Below are 23,252 nucleotides of genomic sequence, written 5' to 3'. Positions count from 1 at the left end.
GATGAGTGAAAATATCATCTGGATAGATTCCAGTTCCTAAGGGCATCTTCAGCTGAGTTGCTGCAGTGGAAATGTCCACCAGATCCAACTTTTATCACAAAATAAGATGAAGAGAAAATCCTAGGCATTTTATTGAAGCTTCCATAAAACTCAAGCCTAACAAGAGGCAACATCTCCTACTACCTATTAAATTCTTGTTCAGAAAAGGGTTTCTACTAGCAATGGTGGGAAACATGCTTATCATGATTACAGAGGGTGCAGATTACCCTTAGGTAGAGTTGTACATATGGAAATAAACATTTAATTAAATTACCAAGGTGGTATTTTTCTTTGAGTAGAATTCTGGACAGCACATTTTATAAAACATGAAAAAAGAAAATGCCCAGAAGTTTCCTGATTTATTAAATCAATTTCTGAAAAAACACTTCTGAAACTAACTTTTAGACTATAAGAACAATTTTCAGACTAACGTTTAAGCCACCGCTACTGTTAGCGGACAAACTGAGGGCTTTTAAGAAGCTAAATAAAGACTATGTTTTATTTAACAGAATTAATGATTCTGAATAAAGTAAGCCTGTTCTTCCCTATGAGAAAGGACCTCACAGAGAGATTAGTTAACATTAACACTAGTTAATGTTCAGTCTTACTTTTTAGTGATTCTAGTGCAGATCTCTACAAATGTGCTTGTGCTCTACAGACCTGAAATACAAAGACAAAATCCAGTCTCAGAGGGTGAAGTGTAACAGCATTAAAATGTCTTTCTATATCTACTTCTACTGCCCACCTCACAGAGTAGCTCACTGTAGTGTTGCTCAAGAAATAGTTCATGAAAAAATGATAACTGCAGAGGAAAAGAAATATGGGAAAGAGAAAAGTAAAACCCACAATCCTCTCAAAGTCCCCTGCTTCCATACAGTCATTTTTGTTCCAAATAATCAAAAGAATTTGCAAAATACAGTTTTAAAAGGCAGGATGCTGGCCTATGAAGTCATCCCTGGAAGGGGAAGGATGCAGCCTGACACCAGGGATTTTGTTTTACTGAAGGGTGAGTCTGGGGGACTGCATTTGATCTATCACCAAACCCTTCCTTTCTGGAAGAAATCAGATGTTCCAGACAGCACTCCTCTCACACCTGGGGCCCTACACACTGATACTGACTGCTTTACCTAACCCTTTCTTTCTAGTAAAAGAAAAGGTAATTTACCTGATCCTCTCACCAAGTCTGTAGTCCATAACAGCTCATATGAAACAGAGCTCCTAGGAAAAGGCAGCTCAGGATACCTCAGCTGATACCACTCTGAATTAGGCGTGCGCCTCACTTGGGGGGGGGGCAAGAAAAAAAAATCCTTGGGCTCTCTGCTCTGGAAAGACAGCAAAGAGGAATTGCTAGGAGCCACAAGAAGCAGTAAGGCACTGCCAGATAAAGCAAGCATATGGGAAGTACATGGGAGCTACTGTACCATCTGTAGGGTCTGACTGCCAGGGTCCTACACTCACTACAAACTGCTATGTGTCTACTAACAATGGGGAGGTGCTCTTAATTCCCAGTACAAGACTAGTTATGCCTTTGTCCACATCTAAATAATACTCCCTCTACTAAGTCAAATACACAACAGCTCTCCTAACGCTCATAGGTCTTAACCACAAGATGTGTTGTTAGGCAATGTCCCTTTTCCTTTTGGCCTGTGAAACATCAAGTAAAAGGATATGCCATTTCTCAGGGCAGCCAGGGCCCTTAGAGCAGTGTTTGCTTCAAAACAAAATATTAAATATGGTGTGAAATTACAGCTCTTGAGTGAATGCAGACCCTCAGAGGGCAGAGACACTGAATATTAACTTGTAATTCACCCACACATAATTAGCAATTGCCATCTTCAATCAGGACTCATTTCAAAGCTTCTTTTGTTTGATTTTGTCTTTTCTCCTTTCCTCTTAACCCTCTTACAGAAGGTCCATCTGATTAGCACTGAATATTAGATACAATTTAATATTTTTAAAAATAAAGAATAGATTTCTTTCTTATGCTGTTTTCTTCACTGAACATTTTCAAGTGCCTGGTGATAATTCTGGAGCTGCCTTGAGCTTTTGTAAACAGACCACAAGTTGACTTTCAGTGGAGTTGGTTGTCCCAAATTAATCCCACGCTGCAAGCTCCCTTTAACACTGAAAATGGAAACCCACAAAGCAGCTCTGTGATTCCACAGTTAAAGAGATAAAGGCTTAGACTGTTCATGAATCAGCCTTGCACAGGCAGCAAGAGCTGTCAGTGATGCAGCAATGCAGAGCAGAATGTACAGGCTTGAACTCTCTGAAACAGGATAACCAACTGTCCTCTTCCAAACCCTAATTATCGTTTTTGTGCCTTTACACTTTAACTACAGAATATACTTAAATATGCCTGAATGTACAATCAAAGATTAGCAATAATTTAAGAACCAGACAAACATACTCTTCAATAAAAGAGTGACTCTGACAATGAAAAGAAACAAGTATATTCTGATATCACACACTTTTGAAAGCATTTGCTATTCATACCACTACAATCTGAATTGGTGTTGCCACACTGCTATTGTTGGAAAAAAAGGAAGGATATTTCTTTTCTTAAATTAATAAACTCTGGAGTACTTCTTCAGTCATTATGCTAATACCACTGTGTGTTTCTAATGTCTCCTCAGTGACTAGCCTGGTATTCTGTAGGTATTAGATCTGCTTTCTGCTCTGGTGAATGGGAAGGTTTGCACCTTGAAGCAGAGGGGTGATTTGCTGGCTTCCTGCCAGGTTTAAATGGGAATGTTTTCATGTCATTCATTTGGGGATAGCCTGCTTTACTAAGTGACTCAAATCTTATGCCCTGGAGCCTTCAGAAAAAAAAAAAAAAAAAAAAAAAATCATTTAGGAAAGCCACTATCGCATTCATTTCAAAGACATTCTCTTTCCTGAGCAAAGTAAATTACATCAAGACCAGTCTCAACAATCATCTTCAGCCACAAACCTGATACAAGCCCAAAGGGTATTATGCCAAGTATAAGCATCTTGCTTTCTTTCGTGCATTTAAAAAGGCTATGCTTGCACAGTTTGGCTTCCTCAGAACGCAACTCTATCACTCAGACCCTCTAATTAATCCTTGAAATAAATACTTGTAGAGATAAGAGTGTGGACATCCACAAACAGGACCAATTTTGTCTCTGTATCAGAGCCTTATTTCAACTCAGGGTTACACCATTATGGGCCTTAATGGAAACTCAGCACAATTAAATATCATTGTTTCCAGTTCAGTACTCTGCTACCTCTGTAACTGCAATCCCTTCAATGTTGCAGGCATGCTTAGGGTACTAAAATGTCACAAGAGCAAAAGTTTCAAGCTCTCATTCTCCCTAGCAATCACACAGGAACACAAAAATTGAACAATTTGAGTGGAAAGTGGTAATAGTCCTGGGTCTAGTCTATCTGGGCTCCTATACTGCGCTCATCAACATGGATACACAGCCTTAAATAGTAAACTAAAAAGATGCAACAGCTTGCCTTCTCATCCTCTTCCCAGGGAGGAAACATGCACTGAGCAATGTTTTGTCTAGATAGATAAGCAGACATGCACAAGTTGTTATGGCTCTCTGTTGGAGAAGGTGACACGAAAAAAGCACATGCTGGAGATGAGCTTTGCAATTCTTCCGGGAGGATTTTGCACCACTTGTCAGAAATCCTAAGCTTCACTCTACAAAACAACCCAGAGAAACAAACTTCTCATGGACTCATGCATCCCAAGGCTCCACTCCACCTCACATCACACAGCCTCATGTTGAGCCACTGTAGCGAGAGCTGACATTATTCAACAGGTCACCAAGCTGGCAAGCAAACACCATTTTGGGTCATGCATCAGCAGAGCATTTCTACTTCTAGCCCCAGAGTGGGATCACAGACAGCCTAGGGATTTTCATTCTGTACTCCAGCAAGTGCTGCAGAGATGATGATGATCTGAGGTGGCATGGAAGCAGGTGCAGCTATGCTGCATGTGTGGGAGGCACACCTGACAAGGAGGCACTCTTCAAACCTCCCCATGCTTCAGGTATAAAAGCCATCATAGTGTGTCTTATTCTGAGGATGGAAAGACAGGAATTTAGCTCCTCAACTATGCAACACAAATTTGGACTACTAAAAAACATCATTTTGTCAGGTATTGATTGGAGAATTTCTTTCTTTTCAGGAGCTCCTGATTTCACAACATTTATAATTCAGGTCACCAAAAAGGCACCAAACATATTCATACAGACTCCTAGTTGTCCCACAGTTTTGTCTCTGTGTTGATATTTGCTGTGTATATTACGTATTTTGGAATTTGAGTAGTCAATTGCTTCCCTTAGGATGCTCTTTCTGAAGTGTGGGTGACAGTATGTGTCAATGGGAAGCAAGATTTCATCCACAGAGCTGTATTTCTGCTATGCTATCCAGAACACTTCATCTGCATTAACAGGAGATGCCAAACACCTCATACCAAGTCTCCTCCCACACTTGACTTCAATATGAAGAATAAAGTACTGAGTAATCTTGTAAATCTCATTCTTAGCTTCTAAAGACAAGAGAAGCACTTCCAAATCATCCCACCTCTGTCTTCCTCCACATTAGCTTAAGATTCTACTAAAAGAATTTTCTTTGTTTGCACCTCCCATCTCCCAATGCCAATTAAATACAACAAAACTGCTTGGTCCTTTCCTCAAGGGTTTGTGTAGAATGTTTTGGTAGCAGGGTGTGTGTGTGGGGGGGGGGGGGGTACAAGGATGGCTTCTTTGAGAAGCTTCCCCATGTCTGACAGTTCTAATGCCAGCCAGCTGGCCAAGGCCAAGCACATCAGATGGTAGGGATGCTGCTGGGAAAATCTGCTTAAGGGGAATAAAGTTATGGCACAGATGCAAGTGTTGAATGGCTATGGAAGAATGGAGTGAGGCTATCTGGGAGGAACATCCCTACAGACACCTGGGTCAGTGCAGGAGGGGTAGGAGGTGCCAGAGCTGAGATTCCCTTGCAGCCCATGGAGGAGCAGAGATCCACCTGCAGCCTCTGGAGGAACCCACGACAGAGCAGGCAGATGCCCAGAAGAAGTTTGTGACTCCATGGGAAGCCCATGCAGGAGCGGGGGGACCTGCAGAGCCAGGGAGAGAGGAGCCCATGCTGAAGCAGCCTGTTCCTGAGGGACCACAGCCAGGAACCACACTGGAGCAGTTCATGAAGGACTGCAGCCCATGGGGAGGACTCATGCTGGAGGAGTTAATGAAGGATTGCCTCCCATGGAAGGGAGGGAGGGATCACATGCTGGAGAAGGGGAAGAACTCGTTTTCCTGGGGAGAAAGCAGAGGCAGAAACCATGTAAAATGAAGTGAATGATAACCCCCATGCTCCATCTCCCTGAACCAATAAGAGACAGGAGACAGAGAAGCAGGAAGAAGTTAAGACCAAGGAGGGAGGGGTAGGAGGAAGGTGTTTTTGAGACTTGTTTTACTTCTCATTATCTGCTCTGATTTTGATTGGCAATAAATTCCACTAATTTCCGTGAGTTTTGCCTGTGACAGTAACTGGGGAGTGATCTCTCCCAGTCCTTATCTCAACTCAGCCACTTGTTATATTTTCTCCCCCCTTATCCAGTTCAGAGTGGGGGGGACAGTGGCTTTGATGGGTGCATGGCCTCCAGCAAAGGTCAAATCACCACAATAGCATTAGTTATGCTGGAAAGATCATAAAAAGAATGGGAAAAAGCAACATTTTATCCATGGCCCAGGTAGAAGCCCTGTGATCTATTTCAGATATGCTGAGCAGAGGAACAGAAGACAAAAGAGTAAGCAGGGCAGTATCAAGTCCTATTTTTGAGGGATAACTGTAACATCATAGTTCATCCTTTCATCTCCACAGATCTTGAAATGATCTTATCAGCTGAACAGACAATTGCATCCCCAAATCCATATCTGCATCCAATAGGAGTAGCACTTTTGTAGTGTGTAAAAAAACCTCAAGAATAAAGGAAGCTTCACCTTAGAGCTGTTGCAAAAGCATTTTTCTGTACAGAAAAATAACACAGGCTCTACAATGTGCTGGCAAAGAACATTCAGAACCTATCAGTACAGGAAGGTTCACACAGGAAGCTAAAAGGGACCATTTTGAGAATGCCTGCACAAACCTGACAGAAAGAAAAATAACCTATACTGAAAAATAGCACTGTATTTGTCTTTGTCTCCCACAGAAGGCATACAAAATGGAAGGCATTTAGTGCCTTTCAGGAGTGCCATCCCTCTTATCAAAAGGCTGCAAAATTGGTCAGATAAAACTTTTACCTGTTTCAGCTGGTATTTTGCCTGTGCAAGGAAATTGGGACCAAGTCTTACAGTCTAATCAGGTTCTCTTCAATTTCTGTAAGAGACCTTTTTGGCATACACAGAGGTAAAGGCATTCAAACTGCTAAAGACTGTGCAAAGTAGCAGCTTTGGACTGTCATTTGAAGGTCAGCCTCCAATACACAGTATTTATTTTTCTATTGTTAAATAACCTGAGTAGAAAGGACTTTTGCTAGAATATGTTAGTTAATTGAATCTGGAACATTAACAGGTTTTTCACAACACTGTAGTATTTTTTCTATGAAAAGCAATGAAAAAATGGTTCTATTTAAAAGTGGTAATAGCTGTAGTCTTTGAACATATGCTTAATGAATAAATCTGTTCGGAAAAAGCCTTGTGTGTATTGGAGGGAGGTAGTATGTTTGTTCTCACTTAAAGCGTGCCATGGTGGCAATCAGCAACAGCAAATGGCATCTATTGTTGGGACTAAAAAAAATTTCATTTGGCCTTTTACTTTCAGGTGAAATTGCTCTTTTAAATAACACATTCTTTTAGCTAAGCAGCTGAGTTGAAAATAAAGCAATAGCAGGTCCATGTCATTAAGGACACCTTTTAGACTCTTTGGTAGGTGCAAAGAACCACAACAGGGTAATATCCAGGCAGCTTGCTGCCACAGCATGGGATGCAGCACACAGAAAGCCTACAGCTCACAGGGAAGAGGCATTCAGATCCCATGGGGAGAACAGCCTAAAAACCCCAGTGCTACCACATACTGCAGTGGTGGGTGCAATCCCAAGGATGAAATTATATAGGATACAGTAAATCAGGGGATCTGAGCAGAATAGACTCTGTAAAGCTTAAATGACAACCAAAAATCTGGGATGAAAAACACATGAGAACAAACTCAACCTATGGTGTTGCCATTTGCATGAGCAGGTGGATGAATTTAATAAGCTGGTAGATTTGTTTGTGAAATTCAAATGCCAATTCCATACACTGGGAAGTGTGAAAAACAACCACAGTCAAGCCAGAGCTGGCTGGGTATTTTTAAAGCAAGCTTGACAGATGTTGTGAAAATGTACTGCAAAAGAGTCAAACCTGTCAGTATTTACTCTTCTTTTGAATAGCTCCATATTCCTCTCATGGAGTGCCTGAATCTCTCCTTTCTCCACTTAAACTGAGAGCTTAAGGTCCTCAGTTCCACTCTGACTGCTTCAAAGGAAGCTTCACTCCCCTTCCTGTTCTATTTTTCAATAACATGCTTGACTATGACTACCTTTTTGCAACACAGTCAGATCTCCGCTGGAAAGTTCATTTTGTGGTGAAAGAGCCATGGGGAACTCCCAAGCTGAATTCAGCCAAATCTCCCGGTGCAACACACTGCAGTTGGAAATCTAACAGATCTAATGGGTGCGACCATACCATGGTCATCTCTTCTTTGACAACTCTTCTCAGCTAGCAGGGTTGGGAGACTGCTTCAGCCAAGCACGAGCCAATTCCTGCTCTCCATCAGCGTTTTTAACTTGTCAATCCTTGCTTTCCCTCCTCTCTCCTTTTAGAGTTCCCCTTGTGAAGATGCAGCGAAGGCCCAAATCTGAACAAAGATCAGAGACCATGTGTAGGTGGAAGAGATAAGATTCACAAACAAAGCAAGTCTTAGGTTCCCAAGATTTCTTTACAAGACAGAACAGTGAAGAAAACCATTAAAACTCCTAATTCCTGAGGTTGGCTCCACAGCTGCTCACCTCTTAATGCTGTCCTTACTGAAGTACTTTGTCCTTTGAGGCTTCTTGCACTTCCCCATGGTGATGTCACCAGCAGGCACAGGGAAGTATAAAACCTCAGTCAGCAAACTAGTAAGGCAGAGGTCAAGAAACCATGATTTCCAGAAACAGCAGAGGTTTGAGATACAGTGACAACATTAGATTTCCAAAGAGTGTCAAACTTATCTTCTGTGACAGTCCCTGTTGCTGAAGAACTAGCTCAAAAAAGTTTACAAAACTTGCATACAGATCACATAACATGTCAGCAGAGTCCTGTTCTCAAAAATTACTAATTGTTTTACCAGGTTGATTTTCAGCTTATTTCAGCTATGATATTAGTTTGTCCATTAATTAATCAATTAGTCCACCAACCAAACCAGTGCCCATGAGGCATGCATATAATTTACCATGTAACAACGTGTACAAAATATTGCACTGTTTTGGATGTCACATCCCTGAAGCAGGGATACTCTTCAGTACTTTTGACTTAAAAATCTGTGTTCTATGGCATTAAACTGGGTCCTACAAAACCACTAGACAATGAACTTGCAACAACAAGCAGAGAAAGGAGAAGATAAAACACAGATGGCAAAAGAAGGTGTATGTTTGGGATTAATGGAAAAGTGAATATCTGATAAGAGAGGAAAGAAGGAAAATAAATACAAGGCCATAGAAGAGAAGCCCACAGGAGGAGGAGGAGTGTGAAAAGCCTGACAGAAGGACTGAGTGGAGACTAAAAACAGCATCTGGCAGTAGCTCAACTCAAACAAGGTAGCATATGCAAGAAGTACAGCATACTGAAAACTTCCTTCCTCTTGGGTATTAAATAACCTCAGAATTTAGATAGCGAGTCTTCCCTCCCTCTCCTCTGAAATATCTTGCTCTAAACTCTGAAACAGAAAAAAAAATATATGGTTAGACTTTTTGGTGATTGCTGTTCCCCAATTACAACTGTGAGCTCTTACTTAAAATTTTCAGGCATGAAGCCGCAGAAGTCAGACACAGATTTTGATTCATTTTTCTAGTGGGGTTCTCATGCCTAACAGACTTAGGGCATCAAGAGGCCAGATTTTTGAAAGGCCTAGGAAAATTTACAAAAGCTCCAATGCCCCTAGATAGAGCCCTAGTTCTGCTGAAACAATAATTGTTCCTCAAAAGACAGGTCCAAGTTTCATTTTCAAAATCAGCTTAAAAGTATCGATTACACTTCACACTGACAGTGAGGGAACACCACACAGTTGTTTTTGAAACTGAGACTGACATGGTTTTCAAACTGCTGCCTACCACAGCAGTGCTCTTGCTTTCTTTTAATTGTGCCTGTGAATACAGCACACAAATGTGTCTGCTGTCACTCACAATTAAGAAAACACAGGTGCAGTTGTGAGAACATCAAATACTACAAACTGGGCAGTGTGAGGACAGCCCAGCACTCCAAATCTTACACTGCAAGTGATGTTTATGCTATTTGCACCTGCACAAAAGCTGAGAAAGTCCCACATGGAGAAGAGTTACAGTGCTGGCCAGGGACTAACAGAACTCCAGTTCTGTCATCTCTCACAGGGGTGGAACATGGCCTTACAGGTAGACATGCCAAGGTGAGCAATGCAACTTCAGGGGATATCCCCCACGCCCACCTCTTTTTTTGTCATGATGCACAGGCTGCCACATCTACATCTGACAGCACAGCAGGAACACACTACAACCACAGTCCTTCACCCTGTGACCATCTGGAGCAGGGCTGTAACTGGAGTTTGCTGTTGCTCTCCTCAGGTCCATATGCCCATATTTGCTTCATCAGAGCACAAGAAGGCAAAAACAAAGTTGGTGCCACCAGACCTCATTCTAACAAAGCACATCTGGTCAAATTGATATTCTGTGACAGTCTCTATTGCCAAAGAACATGCTTAAAAGGTAGGACCTACACACAGAGGCATGAGCAATGAGGGGAGAACTGTTCTAATATGAATGATGAAAGGAGGATTGGCAGAACAGCCCTGAAACAATCCCTGGAGGGGACTGACAGCCCGGAAATACTATTTTGCTGCCTGAATAGCAGTGGAGACACAGTGGAATGTATTTTCACCTTGGACTTAGGATGCCCATCTCCATAGCGATGGATAGAAACTGTTTTAAGAACTCCAGACTCTGTGCTCTACCTTTGAAATACAGCTGCCTGTCTGCTAGAGGTCCTGGATCTTAACATATTAAGCATGCCCCAATGTTTTGTCAGTATATGTTCATCATTCTCTGTACATTGTTAAACTTTTCAAATTATATTCTCGTATTAAGATTTGAAGAGTGAAACCCAGGAACATATCAGCAAATGATTCTGTTGTGTCTTCATGCAGTATGCCTGAAAGGTATCAAAAATTTCTAGCTTTCACTGGAACTTCTTCAGAAAGCAAATAATTCCCTTAAACACCATATGAAATCCTAGTGTGAATAACAAATTAATACCCTGGGTATCCAACAATAAGATATCCTTGATGTTGTGACTGCTGTGCTGGGCTAATGGAGCTGGCAGAGGAGTAAACATACATCAGGGAACACCATCAACAGGGTCAAGCCTTTAAATTACAAATGCCAGTTTACCAATTACCTCTACATAGTGTGAAGCAAGACAATTTTATGCAGAGCACAGGAGAATGAAGAGCATCAAGTCAACTCACCACCTGCCTAGTTTGAGAAAGGATCAAGTATAAAAAGGATTAACAGAAAAAATCTGCCAAAACCCAAGAAGTTACCCAGCCCTCAATAAAGATATGATAATACTGAAAGAAACTGTATTAAAATTGTTCTAAATCAATAGAACCATCTAAATCAATAGGACCATAGAACTAAAACTGGCAGATGATAATTTACCAAACAAATTCTTGTCAAAAAGAAGGGACTGATTTTCAGTTTAACTCTTGATTGAAATCAGGGTCACTGACTTGAAGAGAGTGTTCCTTGGCACTGCAAACTGCCTCATCCTCATCATCTCTCTGATTCTTAAATGCTATTAAGATTTTTATTTGTTTAATTTTCTACAGTGTTTTGTGTACACATTGCAGAATAAAACTTGCTTTAATAAAGATTTGACTGAAAGCCTTCAAAGTCAAACTGTCAACCCAAGTGCACATTCCTTCAGAAATAGCATGTTAATTTTGCTCATCCCCACAGACTCATGTGACCTCTTTTATCTGTATCCTCTTTCCCACCCGCACAAGAGCAGCTCGTGGCTCTGTCGTGCAGATACAGCAAAACTTTGCAAACCTCCAGGAACACCATCCAGTTTCATTTCACTCACTCTGTTTTTTGCTTCATGCACTGTGCTGGATGTGAGCATGAGAACATGAAGCATTTCCGTGAAATAAGTAAACTTATGATTACTTAAAATGACCATTTTTCAATCTAGTCCATAATGTTATGGCTTCACCATCTGTATTAACTGGCTGGCATAAACAAATTCTAACAGTTTCCAAAGAAATCTTTCAGAATTTTAATTTGCCCTCCAACCTACCCTAATCAAATCATGCCTTACAGGTTTCTCATTAGCTCCTATGCCCTGCAAAGCAAGCAGTATTTTGTATGAATGTAATTGATTGCTCAACTTCAGCACTACAACATTGAAGTGACCTTTGGCCATGCTCTGCATTGTATTTTATGCAATACTGAAGTTTATTATTGTGTTTCTGACAGCTGAACTTTTTTTTAGCCTTTTCTTTGCCAAATTTGAAACAAGGGCCAGTCTACAGTCCTGTAACAATGCCTGGAGGACGATTTCTACTTCAAGCATTCATTAGAGCATCTTCCATCACATTAAAGACAAGGATTTGAATTTTTTACACCTTAGCCTTTGCCGAAATTAGCATCACTGATACTTTCTAAGTGCCTTTGCCTCTTGTGCCAAAAGCAGTGTGCTCAGCCACCTCAGACTGAGGCCTTTCCAGGGTACTTTTCATCAAGCACAGTTGCCAGGGGTAGCCTCCAGACACAGAATTCCTCCCATGGTGCTTTAGCAATGCTTCCATGCTGGCTCTAGCAAGTTAACATGAAAGGAAGTGCACGACCTTCAGCTCACATTCACTTGGGAAGTTTCAGCAGAGTTTCTTTGCTGGAACTATTCCACTTTGATGCCACATGTTAAATGATTGTCGATCTTTTCTTTCTCCCCTCCCACACCAGGTTTTTCCAGGCTAAGCTTTTCTGCAAGGCAGAACTACCCACGCCTTATTCTGCAATAAAAACAAAACTGCTTGAAAAACTTCCCTTTGTATTGCCCACATATAAAGTGTAAGCCAGTAATCACTGCTGGATTCAAGATCTTTTCTATGAACAACCTGCAGGCTCAGCGCATGAACACTGGGTATTTTGGCCTTGGAATGAGAGAAGGGCAGTGTCAAAGCTTAAGCAAAGACACAAGGGTAAGAAATGAAGACCCTTATAAACCAGGAGGAGAAAAAGTAATAATTAATAAAGAAATAAATAGTCTTCTATCAGAACCATTCACACATTTCCCCCCAAAAGCAGTCACATTGGTGGACAGGAAATAGAAAGTGAAGCATGAAAGAGCTCTGAACATACTCAGTAGCCCTAAGAATCATGTACTGGATTTATAGCACATCATTATTTTTTTTTAGCTCTCCAGCTAAAAACAGAGGGGGTATGGTTTCTCTGTTGGTGGATGGAACGAATTTACCTTAACTCCATACTTTTAACTATATTTTACTACAAATTTCAATTTTTTACTTACAAATTTTACTTTCATATTTTTACTTAGAAATTACAGTAAGGGGATAAATTTGATAAGCACAGTGATTTCTGAATTCATTATTTTGCATAGCAGCAGAATGGTGCTCATGTCTTGCTTTGAAATTAATATAGTTTATAAGTGTCATGTAACATAAGTTATCATGCTTTTACTTATGCCAAAGTATCAAGAATAAGTGCTTTGAAGCAAAGTGTGTTTGTCATTTATTGTATGTTTGTACAATGTCCTAGCATAATGAGACTTGCAATTATTTTGCACAATTACCCACCATCTCAATAAAACACCCACCATCTCATTGATGTTTCATGGCCTTGGTTTAACCCTGACCTCAAATGATCTGTACAAGTTTGTTAAAAAAAAAACCCAAAATGTGTAACACTAACATGACTCTCTGAGCTTACAGAAAAGACAGCACCTCCTTTCTACCCTTCAGTCAAATCAAATGAGTGGCAGGCATTGATTTTCAATTGTCAAAATCTGACCCCTTATATCTAATTTGTAAAGAAGATGGGAATGCCCAGGATAAATACCTGTAAGCTACCTGAAGTTTTTCGAGATTCTTACATAAAAAAGATTACAGCTGATAAAGGGCTTTTTAGCAGTAAATTATACAGAAAGAACTCATTCCCTCACAGCTTATTTGCATAGAGCACATGCTTTTGCCCTCCAAACATCCCCTAATGAAGATTTGCAGCATCCTCTTTCCACAAGCTGGGTCTTCATTGCCGAGGGGAGTTGATACTGAGGGCCCACCCACTTCAGATGCACTGGCTCCTCCAGCATAAAAACAACCAGAAACTGCAACAGACTGCAAGGAGGTACCAAAGGCCAGTCCAAGGGTAGCATTAACTGCAAGCAGTAAATAAATCAGGTAATCAACTAATAAAACCAAAGAAGGTTTATCTACACTGGATGCAGGATTCAAAGCCCTAGCTGCTCTAAGAGCCCTCACTAAGCAGACAGAAAACACTTTCTTGTAAGAGACAGAATATGTTTAGAAACAAGTCCAGAATGGCTTGAAAACACCCACTTCCTTGATGATTAAACAAAACTAATTTATTTACAGTTTACCATGAATCAATTATACAGAAAGAAGAAAAAATGCTTGAAACAGCTATGAACTGGATTTGAAAGGACTTCCCAAAGAGCTTTTAAGAGACAACAGCTCAATTCTTTAGGTTACCTTAAAATTCCAATCTAGAAAGAATTGCATAGACATCAAGTAGGCAGTGGAGGTAAAATGGACTCTGAATGATGTGAGAACCACAGCTAGGTTAAAATATATACTCCACCACGAAAAGATCTAGCAAAAACTACCTCCCATTCTATCTGGGCTTTGCAAAGCACTTAAAACCTGCAAATTAGGCTAAGTTCTGCAGGACTGTATGAAAGTGTTTTTCATTTATACTGAAGTGACAGCATGATAACTATCTGTTTGGAGTTTGGCTGGCTAGACACTGGAAAAGTACAAAGCCGTGGCTAATTCCAAGTCCTGCACCTGCATAGATAGCATGTCCTTGGGCCTAGCTGTAGTGTGATAACAAACAGTGAAAGAGACATGAGAAAAGAGAGATGTAACTCCTAAGGAATGAGGAAGAGTTCATGGTATAGTTTAACCAATAGATTGCTTGGCTTACAGAATATTCATAAGCTTATTATTTGCTGTATAAGTGTTTGATACTTTCTTCAATAAACTGGACCTGTGATGAACCACCTGGTGTCCTGGTCCCCTTCCTTCGACAGCTTACATCCTCCTTATCTTACTTACCATCTGACTTGCACTCAGTCCTTTCAGTCACATAGTAACTTGGTTCCAATGCCTGCTCCAGGACAGATGGTCCTCTGGGATTATCATTTACGTCCTTCATGCACTAGAATCCTGAAAAATAAAGGAAAAAAAAAAATCTAAGCTTTAACACTATCAGATGTCTAAGAACCATTCTGGGCTTTTACACACAATTCTTCTTGACAATAAATTCTAAAAGACCGTGATGAGCTGCTCATCCATAAAGAAAGAGTCAACCCACTAATGTGTGGGGTGAGGTGAAACATGGAAAGGAGATCAAGTATATTGCCATATTATCATTGATGAATATGCTTTTACTTATTGCTTGCATAAAGGAACTGCAAACTACCAGAATCAAATGGTACGTAGCATAAAATGTTTTAATACTTAAGGAAAAGGAGGCAATCCATAAACTAAGCTCCCTTAGAAGCCATCTGCTCCATAAGAAAAAAGCCTTCCGCCGAAATCATAACTCCCCATTTCACTAAAATCTCCAAGAGGACTTAAAGGTCTGAATACAAGACAAAAGCCCTTTTCTTTGTGGAGGACTGTTGAATGTGCCATACCTATCACACAGAGGGGCTAACTGAACACATAAATTGGGAACAGTCCATCATAACCTCAGAGAGCATGTGCCAAACATGCCACTAAAAGTATGACAAAACCAGGGCAAAGAGGGCCATGCAGGCAGGTGGAAAGAAATTGACCCCTAACAAACTGTAAGGACCTTTTCCTCCTTCACACATTCAGCTAAAGGAAAGGCCAGAGATGCCTTTTTTGTCCAGATGATGAAGTGCTCTGCCTTCAAAGCTTATGTGATTTGTCATCTAATTCTAAAGGACCTTGCACTGCGAACATCAGGCCAGTTCATTCAGGCTCTCCCAAAGTCCACCGAGACAAACAGAACTCTTTATACTGATGCCAGTACTCTGTGCCTCACAAACCCCATCAAGAAGTCTCCTAAGAACATGAGTTTAAAGGGCTATATTCTGAAAGTGTCCTCTCCTACAGAGGTACTGTTGAAATCCTTTGACTAGAAAATGATCTTGCTGGTTCTGAACAGGCTAATAAATCCAAGATTATTTAAATATGCAGACTTTATCTCTGACACTGGGACATGAGGTGCTCACTGCATATAGAGCAGCACATTTGTATGTTAAAGAACATTTAAAAGTAAGTCACAACTTTAGAAGACACCAGTATACAAGAAGACAGTATCTAGGTAAAAGCAAAACAGCAGAGTAATGTGTGAGGCACTCAGAAAATCACCTGATGAAATATAGCACGTCTTAGCACAAAGCTATCCTCTGCTACCCAGGACAAGGGATTACTAAGGGATGAAACTGGCTGTAAAGGCCTGGATACATGCTGTCTCTTTCACTTGTAATAATACAAACATTGTATGTCCAAGAATAAGAATTACTGTCTGCATACCCAGTGTGTCTCCAAACATAATCCAAAAGTTATTCCTAAAACCAGAAAAAAATAAGAATACATCATACAGATGGTATTCATATTTTTATAGCCACTTAGAAACACCTCTCCTTCCTTCCCAGGAAAATATGACCACTGATTATTTTCAGCTAGATGTTTTTGTTAAGTTAGTTTTCTGATGTGATTTCTTCCATCCAAGCTCAAACCAGAAAAGATGTGTTGCAGCCAAGTCCCAAAGGAAGTCAACCTTCTTTTACAGAGCAGGTGCTACTAAAAACAACTTAAAAGCCCCATGAAAAGATGGTGTGGACAGTTCTGAGTGTACCATCAGCACCCCCACTACCTCTCAAACTTGTCAATGACATAATTGCCAGTTGTGTGCAACAGCTCCGGAGAAACAGGCTTTGCAATGCTCTCATGTCCCTCCAGCAGGACTGCTACGAGGTGCAGAACTAAGGAGTAACTGGATTTTGTAAGGAACTTTATGTCTTTTGGCGCGCTATTAAAGGCCAAATTACATCCCTAAACTGCACCTTATTAGTGATCTAATAAAGGATGTTATACCTTTCTACACAGCACTTCTTGTCTTGACACAAAGGGCTCTGGTATCTGAACAGGTTGCCCCAGAAAGCAAAGGTTATCACTTCTGCTAAGTGGAAATGTAATTAACTCTGCTGCCCTCGGTCCAATGCAAGTAGAAGACAAGAAGTAAAATTCAAGCCAGAAGAGGTTTGTGCTTCTGAAAAGTTGGAGTAAGAATATTTGCATTTAGTTACTGTGGTTACACAAGGTAACCCAACCACACGGAGTTTTTAGCATAGAGCTGTTACAATGACAGTAGCCCCAAATGCTTTCTTTGACCTCCCTTAGTGCATGCAGTTCACCACAATATTCAAATACTGGTATATAACTGTTTTCTTTGCACACTGTGTACAATGAACATGGTATCACAACATTTCCAGAGAGGCCAAACAAATAAGAATTAATGTTGAAGATCTATACTCCTCTATAAAGAGAGAGTTGCCTCTTCCTAAACTATATTCTACCGTTGTATTCTGCATTCAGTGCAGGTGCCTTGCCAGACTCCACACTTAATTCTTATTAATATTAGAAATTATTATTAATAATTTATACTGCCTCCAAACTCTAGCATTCTTCCTCTTACCCCATCATTTAATTTAGGGACAGGTGTAGTTTTACACTGGTGAAAGAAATATCCATCTATTGCCTAATATGTCCTGTACTTCTGTCTCTCCAACAGCATGTGAATGATCAAAGGAAAATACCACTAAAGCAAGGCAGGAATCACTCCTGCCTCTGAAATAGATAAAGGCTTATTTTCAATTAACTTACACCTTACAGTTATTATCAGTGCAAACCCAATGTGAAAACAATGCTGAGATTTGGCAGCATTTTACACCTACTATACATTGATGTAGAAGACATGATTCTATCTGCCCTTGACTACAAGGAAAACCTTCAAGGCCAAGTAGTTTCACAGAAAGCAACTCACATTAAAGGCAACACTAGTGCACAACCTTCCTTCTGAAACTCTGGTGTGTCCTTTGTTATTCTGACAGAAGCAGCTCCAGCCAGCCACAGAAGCACTCACTCATGTGCAAAAGTGCCAGCAAAATCATGCTCCAAGTTAAGATAAGATTTCAGCACCTGATTTTGAGCTGTGTGAAATATCTAGAGGATGTGTCACAGAGGACTGAGAAGCAATTGCCAAATTCCTGGTAGCAAATACCCAGAAGCACGCTCAGACTACATGGAACCAAGAATGACTTTAGCTTGTGCTATGTATGAGGAAAATCGCAAGTTTTTAAACTACCAAGTTAATCTTTGCTGAAAACAATGACATGGTCTGCCCAGGTGCAAGTAAAAATGTGTACTACAGTGTGGTAGTACAGTACACACAATTATATAAAACAGTACGCTACAGTACACACAATTATATGCGTACATACCCTGGCACTGACAGGGTAACAAAGGAGGCTAAATTGCAGGAGCATCATCAAAGAAGAGTAATGCAATTGCAGAGCATGGAATACAGAATGAGCAACAGCAATAACCCATTTTATCATATTTTCCCTCTTTGGAAAGGATATAGCACCTATTCCAAAGAACACATCATCCAGGCAATCCATAGAGATGTTGTAAGATATTCCACCACTTAATCTACAGCCCCCAGACAAGACTATTTGCCCAAAATGAGACTTCATGGAGCCACACATTCTCCTTTTGTCCTTACATTCCCTTTTCTCCCTCTTGAGAACGGACAAACCAGAAGACACGGATAAGACTCTTGGGGCAGAGGAACAAAAAAACCATTATTAAAATGAAGTGTGCGCATAAGTGGTTTCTGTCTTGGGACCTGAAGACCAAGTTTAATTAACCACCTGGGTGGAAAACACAGCTTATAGAATGCAGACTATCTGAGGACTGCTGTTGCCATATTATTGCAGGGGTTCCATACTGTTGTCTTCTTATCACAAAAGTTCCCTACCTTCTTGGTGTTTTTCTCGTGGGCAGCTCCTCAGAGCACTGACTCTTTGTCCTTCACAAAGCAGCCACTGACTCCAGCTCCCCTCTCACCCACCCCACTCTTTTAGAGCACTCTTCTCACTGCTTACAGCTGTGGCCTGTGAAAGTCAGGCCTGTTCCTAATCTTTGCTAATTGGCCCAGCTGCAACTCCTTAGGGGTAAGATTACTTTCTACACTATCTTTATTTTCTTATAGTCTATCCCCCTACAGACTGCCATCCCAGTCATTCCACACAGTCCCTTCTAACTGCTAGTCCACATAAGAGCAATTTTTACTGGCAAAGCCAACATAAGAGGCACAAGGGATCGGGATATCAACTTAGAGATCAAGAAAGCAGAAGCAGGCATTTAAAATAGAGTAAAGAGAGACCAAGCCATATCACACAGGCTATTGAATAGCTCTGTAAGGGAAATAGGGCTTTGTTCCTTCTTAAACTCAAAAATTAGTTTGTCATCAGATAGTTACTCAGTGCTAAATAGATACTGACAGATTCTGCCACTGTCAATGGAAGCATGTCCTGGAAAACCTCTGAGGACTTCACCTCTTCTCTACCTGTGCACTGTAAGTCTGCTTTCCACAATACTGTATCCTTATGAGATGTCAATAAAAACATGATAAACTTGAAGAAATTCTAACTCTGGGAACAAGAGAGGTTTGTTCATTGAACACTGGATCATCACTGGTTGTGAGACCACAGCTCTGTATCTCAGTGCTTTGAGAGTCTGTCTTTGGTTTCCTGTTTCTCCATTTTTTTCAGATTCAGTTCAAGAGACTGCCTACCATTCTGTCGTTGTAGAGCTCTTAGCTCAGAGGTACCCTTAATATTTCTTGAGGAATTTGTATGAGTCCACCATCCAAACCATAAACACTTGAGGTTCACTTTGTGTTGCATTTAGCAAGATCTAACCTTTCACTGCTGCAGAAAGAGAGGGGTTTGTTCACCCTGTTCAGTTTCCTCTACTGCATCCTATCCTCCTTGATTAGCTATCCATGCAGCAGTAAGGCTGCTTCAGCTTGCAGAACTGACAGAAAATAAATTAATTGGGTGGGGTGTGGGTTAGCCACCACTGAGGAAAAGGGGACGCTCTTCAGAGGAAGCTCACTGCTAGATTAAATGCTGAGGTGAACTGCACTCTACTTACAGGACTTCCCTGGGGGTTCAGCTCATTGTACATCCCCATGTACATTGTAAAACTAAGCCTTAGCAAGTATCAAATGAAATTCAACTCCTTTGTTACAGCATAATGATTTTTGTGAACACCTCCCACCAATTTTACCCAAAAAAGAGTGATCAAAATGCAATCAGGGCAAAAGTATTAATAAAAAATTAAACAGGAACCCAAACATTAAATACAAAGCTTTAAAACAATATTCCCACTGGAAAGGAAAAAAAATCTTACTTTCTTTAAAAAGCTATTTTCTAGCTACTAAATAAAGGTAAACTGAGAAAATTACACATGATATGCACAGCCATCCTAGAGAGCATTTATAGCAGTTACTTGAAATTCTGATGTCACTCACAACAGATACATCAGCTGGTTGTTCTAAAAACTTGATCGTATATTAAAAGCTATGACCAATATTGTTTTCTGTGCATAGAGATAAACATCCTGCTCAAAGATCTGAACTCCTATTTAAAAACAAAACCAAACATTAAGAATAAAAAGCACCCGGTGTGGTTCTGAGACACATATGTGGCTGCATTGCATATTCCCTGCCTACACTGGCAGTGTGGGAGCTGTTAGTCATCTAATGCGCAGATCTGCTTGGCACCATGCCTTCTCTCTGGCATGCAGGCAGGGAAGATGATCACCCATTTGTTGTATCCTGACATCTCCACTGCAGGTTCATCAGGCAGTGACCAGGCCCTCCCAGTTCAAGCTGCAGGCTGCTGGGAGGCAGACCAGTTCAAAGTGAAGCCCAAGGACTGGGAGGTTCTTAAGCATATTTGTAAAAGAAAAGGCAACTTTTAAATTTAGACTGTTTAGACATATTCCCTGATGGGACCTAACAACATGTTTAGTTAAGAATAAGGATTTTTTTATTGAATAGAGGCTTAATTTAGTTTTGCTTTCAGCCCTGGCACAGATCCTTTCACAATTTTCAAGGGCATGAGAAGTTCTCTAGATGGTTTGCTTTAACTGTCCTGCTCTGCCTCTGTTGTGGAGGGCCCTGGAACAGAAACTAAATTTACTTTTCGAGTAAGCTTATCATAAAACTTCATTGCCCAGACTACAGCAAGATCAGACACTCCATCCTTTTGGGATACCAATTTCATTCCAGCAATACAAAAGACACACAAGTAATGTGTGTTTTTTCAGTGTCACATTCATAGCGAAATCTGAAGAGTAAGGATGCCTCAATGTTGTCAGACTTTGAAGAAATAGCTCTGGCTATTTCCCTCCCAATGTCCCTGAATACTGTGAACTGGTATTTTACCATGAGATACTTCACGTTACAACCTCCTTTGTATAGAGTTAACAAAGCACCTGCTTTCTGCCATGCAAGGGAAGAAGTTGTTTGAGTGGAGGTAGCTCATGCCAGTGCTTGGATAGCTCAGCTCTGAAACCACTTCACTCTGACTACTGCACTTACATCAAGGACAAGTCTCACACTGCTGTACTCCACTGTAGAAACTGGCAAGGCCAGCCTTAAGGGTTATCTGGGACTACCCTGCAGGATCTCTCTAAACCACTTGCTTATTCTAGCTGCCTTCAGCAATATGGGCTGCTGTGTCCCCACTGGTTTTGACCCAAATGTGCACCAGTTTAGATTCCCCAGGACTGCAGTGTAGTGCAGTTACTTCCATGTGTAATGTCTGCTGACTGTGCTCAGTGTTCATATCTTGCTGCAGGGAACAGCTTTTGACAAGCAGGAGTTCAGAACAGGTAAGATCTGGTCTGATCTAGTGGAGGTCTGTCTTCAAATCTGATGACAGTAAGAAGAAATATGTGGGAAGCATCCACAATAATCAACCATCTCAAGTTAATTAGCAATTAATTTAGTGAGCTACTAAAGTCTAGTGAAGATGAATCCTGGGAGATTCTGGTCACAGTTTCCCTGATGTAAATCTAGATTAACTCCTAGAGAGAACATCAATCTCCATGACAGTTACTTCAGATTTACACCCAGCTACTCTGAATTTGTGCACTTGTTTTCACAGCCGTGTGGGAGATCTGTCTCAACACAAATCAGCTCTGCTCTCATGCAGATTCTGCAAGATGCACAGAGTTACAGTTCTGTAAAACCCAACCTCGGTGAAAAGGGGAAATTAAATTCTGCACTGATGAAATCCAAGCCTCCCACACAACAAACAAAAACTCTGCTACAGAGCCTGCCACTACAAGTGGTCACAATAGCTGCCTCAGTCTTCATGCAGGAAGGACAATTCCCACACTGGGTTTCACAAAGCACAACAGTGAGCATTGAAATTACTACATCCCTCTGCCTAGGACTCCTGAGGGCATTAAGAATACCAGATCGACAGAGTCAGTTTTGAGTCCAGTCTTACAACCCCAGCAAAATCCCCACAATCGTTCAAGGTCATCTTCCTAAGAGGCTACAGAGAGAGCAAACACCCTCTGGCCATTAGCACTGACACTTGTGATGCAATCTGCAGCTGCATCAGAGAAATCTGATATGAAAACAGGAGATATTGTCCAGCCATGTGGCCTCTCACCCTTTCACCAGTTTTACTCAGTTCTGCATCCCTTTCTTTGCACAGCCACAGCTTTCCCCTTTCTTTATCCATAAGTTAACCACTGGTACAATGCCTCTTCCCACCCACATGAATCTCAGTCCGAGTGGTGCAGCCCTGGTCATGAAATTCTGAGCTGATTCAGAGAAGGTGCATGCCTGCCTGTGTGCTTCCTGCTGAGCCAGAGCACAGGTCACAAAAGTAACAAAGAGCAGAGTGACTGGAAAGTATTTCACAAGAAACAAGCTAAAAAAAAATGGTAATGGTAATTTTTAAGGAGAGTTGATCTTCTAAGAGATGATATGTTCTCTAAGCTGTTCAACACAAAATAATTTCTTCTACACAGGCTACTTTGGGTCTTACGGCTGGAGGTCCCCAAAACTATGCAACATTTATGACTTTGTCTACAGATACAAGTTATGCCACAGTATAAAAGGATGAGTATTTAAACAATAACTATTCCTGAATGACTATGCCCACACATGAAGTTGTTTAGAAAGTTATTGCACAAAAATGCTGTTTGGACATTGTGGAAGTACTGCAGAATATTGTAGCATTCCCCAATAAAAACAATTCAACACATTAATGTGATGAAGCAAAATAATCTCCCCTTCAGATATACCAGGAACTAAATAAATCCCACAGCACCCTATAGTTCTTATCTCAACCCCCATAAAATTACTGGAAAGAAATAAAGCTAGAATTACACACAAGTCTCAGGTGCCCTTTCTAAACTTAACTGAGCTTCACCTACAGGTGAGATAGGAACTCAACTGGTTACTGATGGCTGGGCATAAATATCTTGCTTAATTTCTAGAAGAGTAAGTGGACTCAAATCTTTCTTTGTACTATTTCTCAAAGATCACACTAGCTGACTCATCGTCCTGCCTAAAGTACAACATGAAAGTAAAGCAAAACAAAACAGAACATCTCAAATTATCAGAACCAAAATTG

General features: G+C 40.8%; 1 protein-coding gene across 5 annotated transcripts in view; it reads right to left on the bottom strand.

Moving 5' to 3' along the window:
• Nucleotides 1-23,252, bottom strand: part of PTPN5 (protein tyrosine phosphatase non-receptor type 5) — a 77,745-nt gene that overhangs the window by 40,262 nt on the left and 14,231 nt on the right. For 4 of the 5 annotated variants that reach the window (XM_064714838.1, XM_064714836.1, XM_064714835.1 and 1 more), the window contains exon 2: nt 14,602-14,712. In XM_064714838.1, coding sequence (XP_064570908.1) covers nt 14,602-14,701 — 100 coding nt within the window. In that variant the 5' untranslated portion in view covers nt 14,702-14,712. Of the gene's footprint in view, nt 1-14,601; nt 14,713-18,562; nt 18,609-23,252 lie in introns of those variants that run through there. The other variant, XM_064714839.1, reaches the window with a different exon arrangement.

The sequence above is a fragment of the Zonotrichia leucophrys genome, chromosome 5, assembly GCF_028769735.1.
Source record: "Zonotrichia leucophrys gambelii isolate GWCS_2022_RI chromosome 5, RI_Zleu_2.0, whole genome shotgun sequence".
Taxonomy (NCBI): domain Eukaryota; kingdom Metazoa; phylum Chordata; class Aves; order Passeriformes; family Passerellidae; genus Zonotrichia; species Zonotrichia leucophrys.
This window is presented reverse-complemented; position numbering and strand designations above follow the sequence as displayed.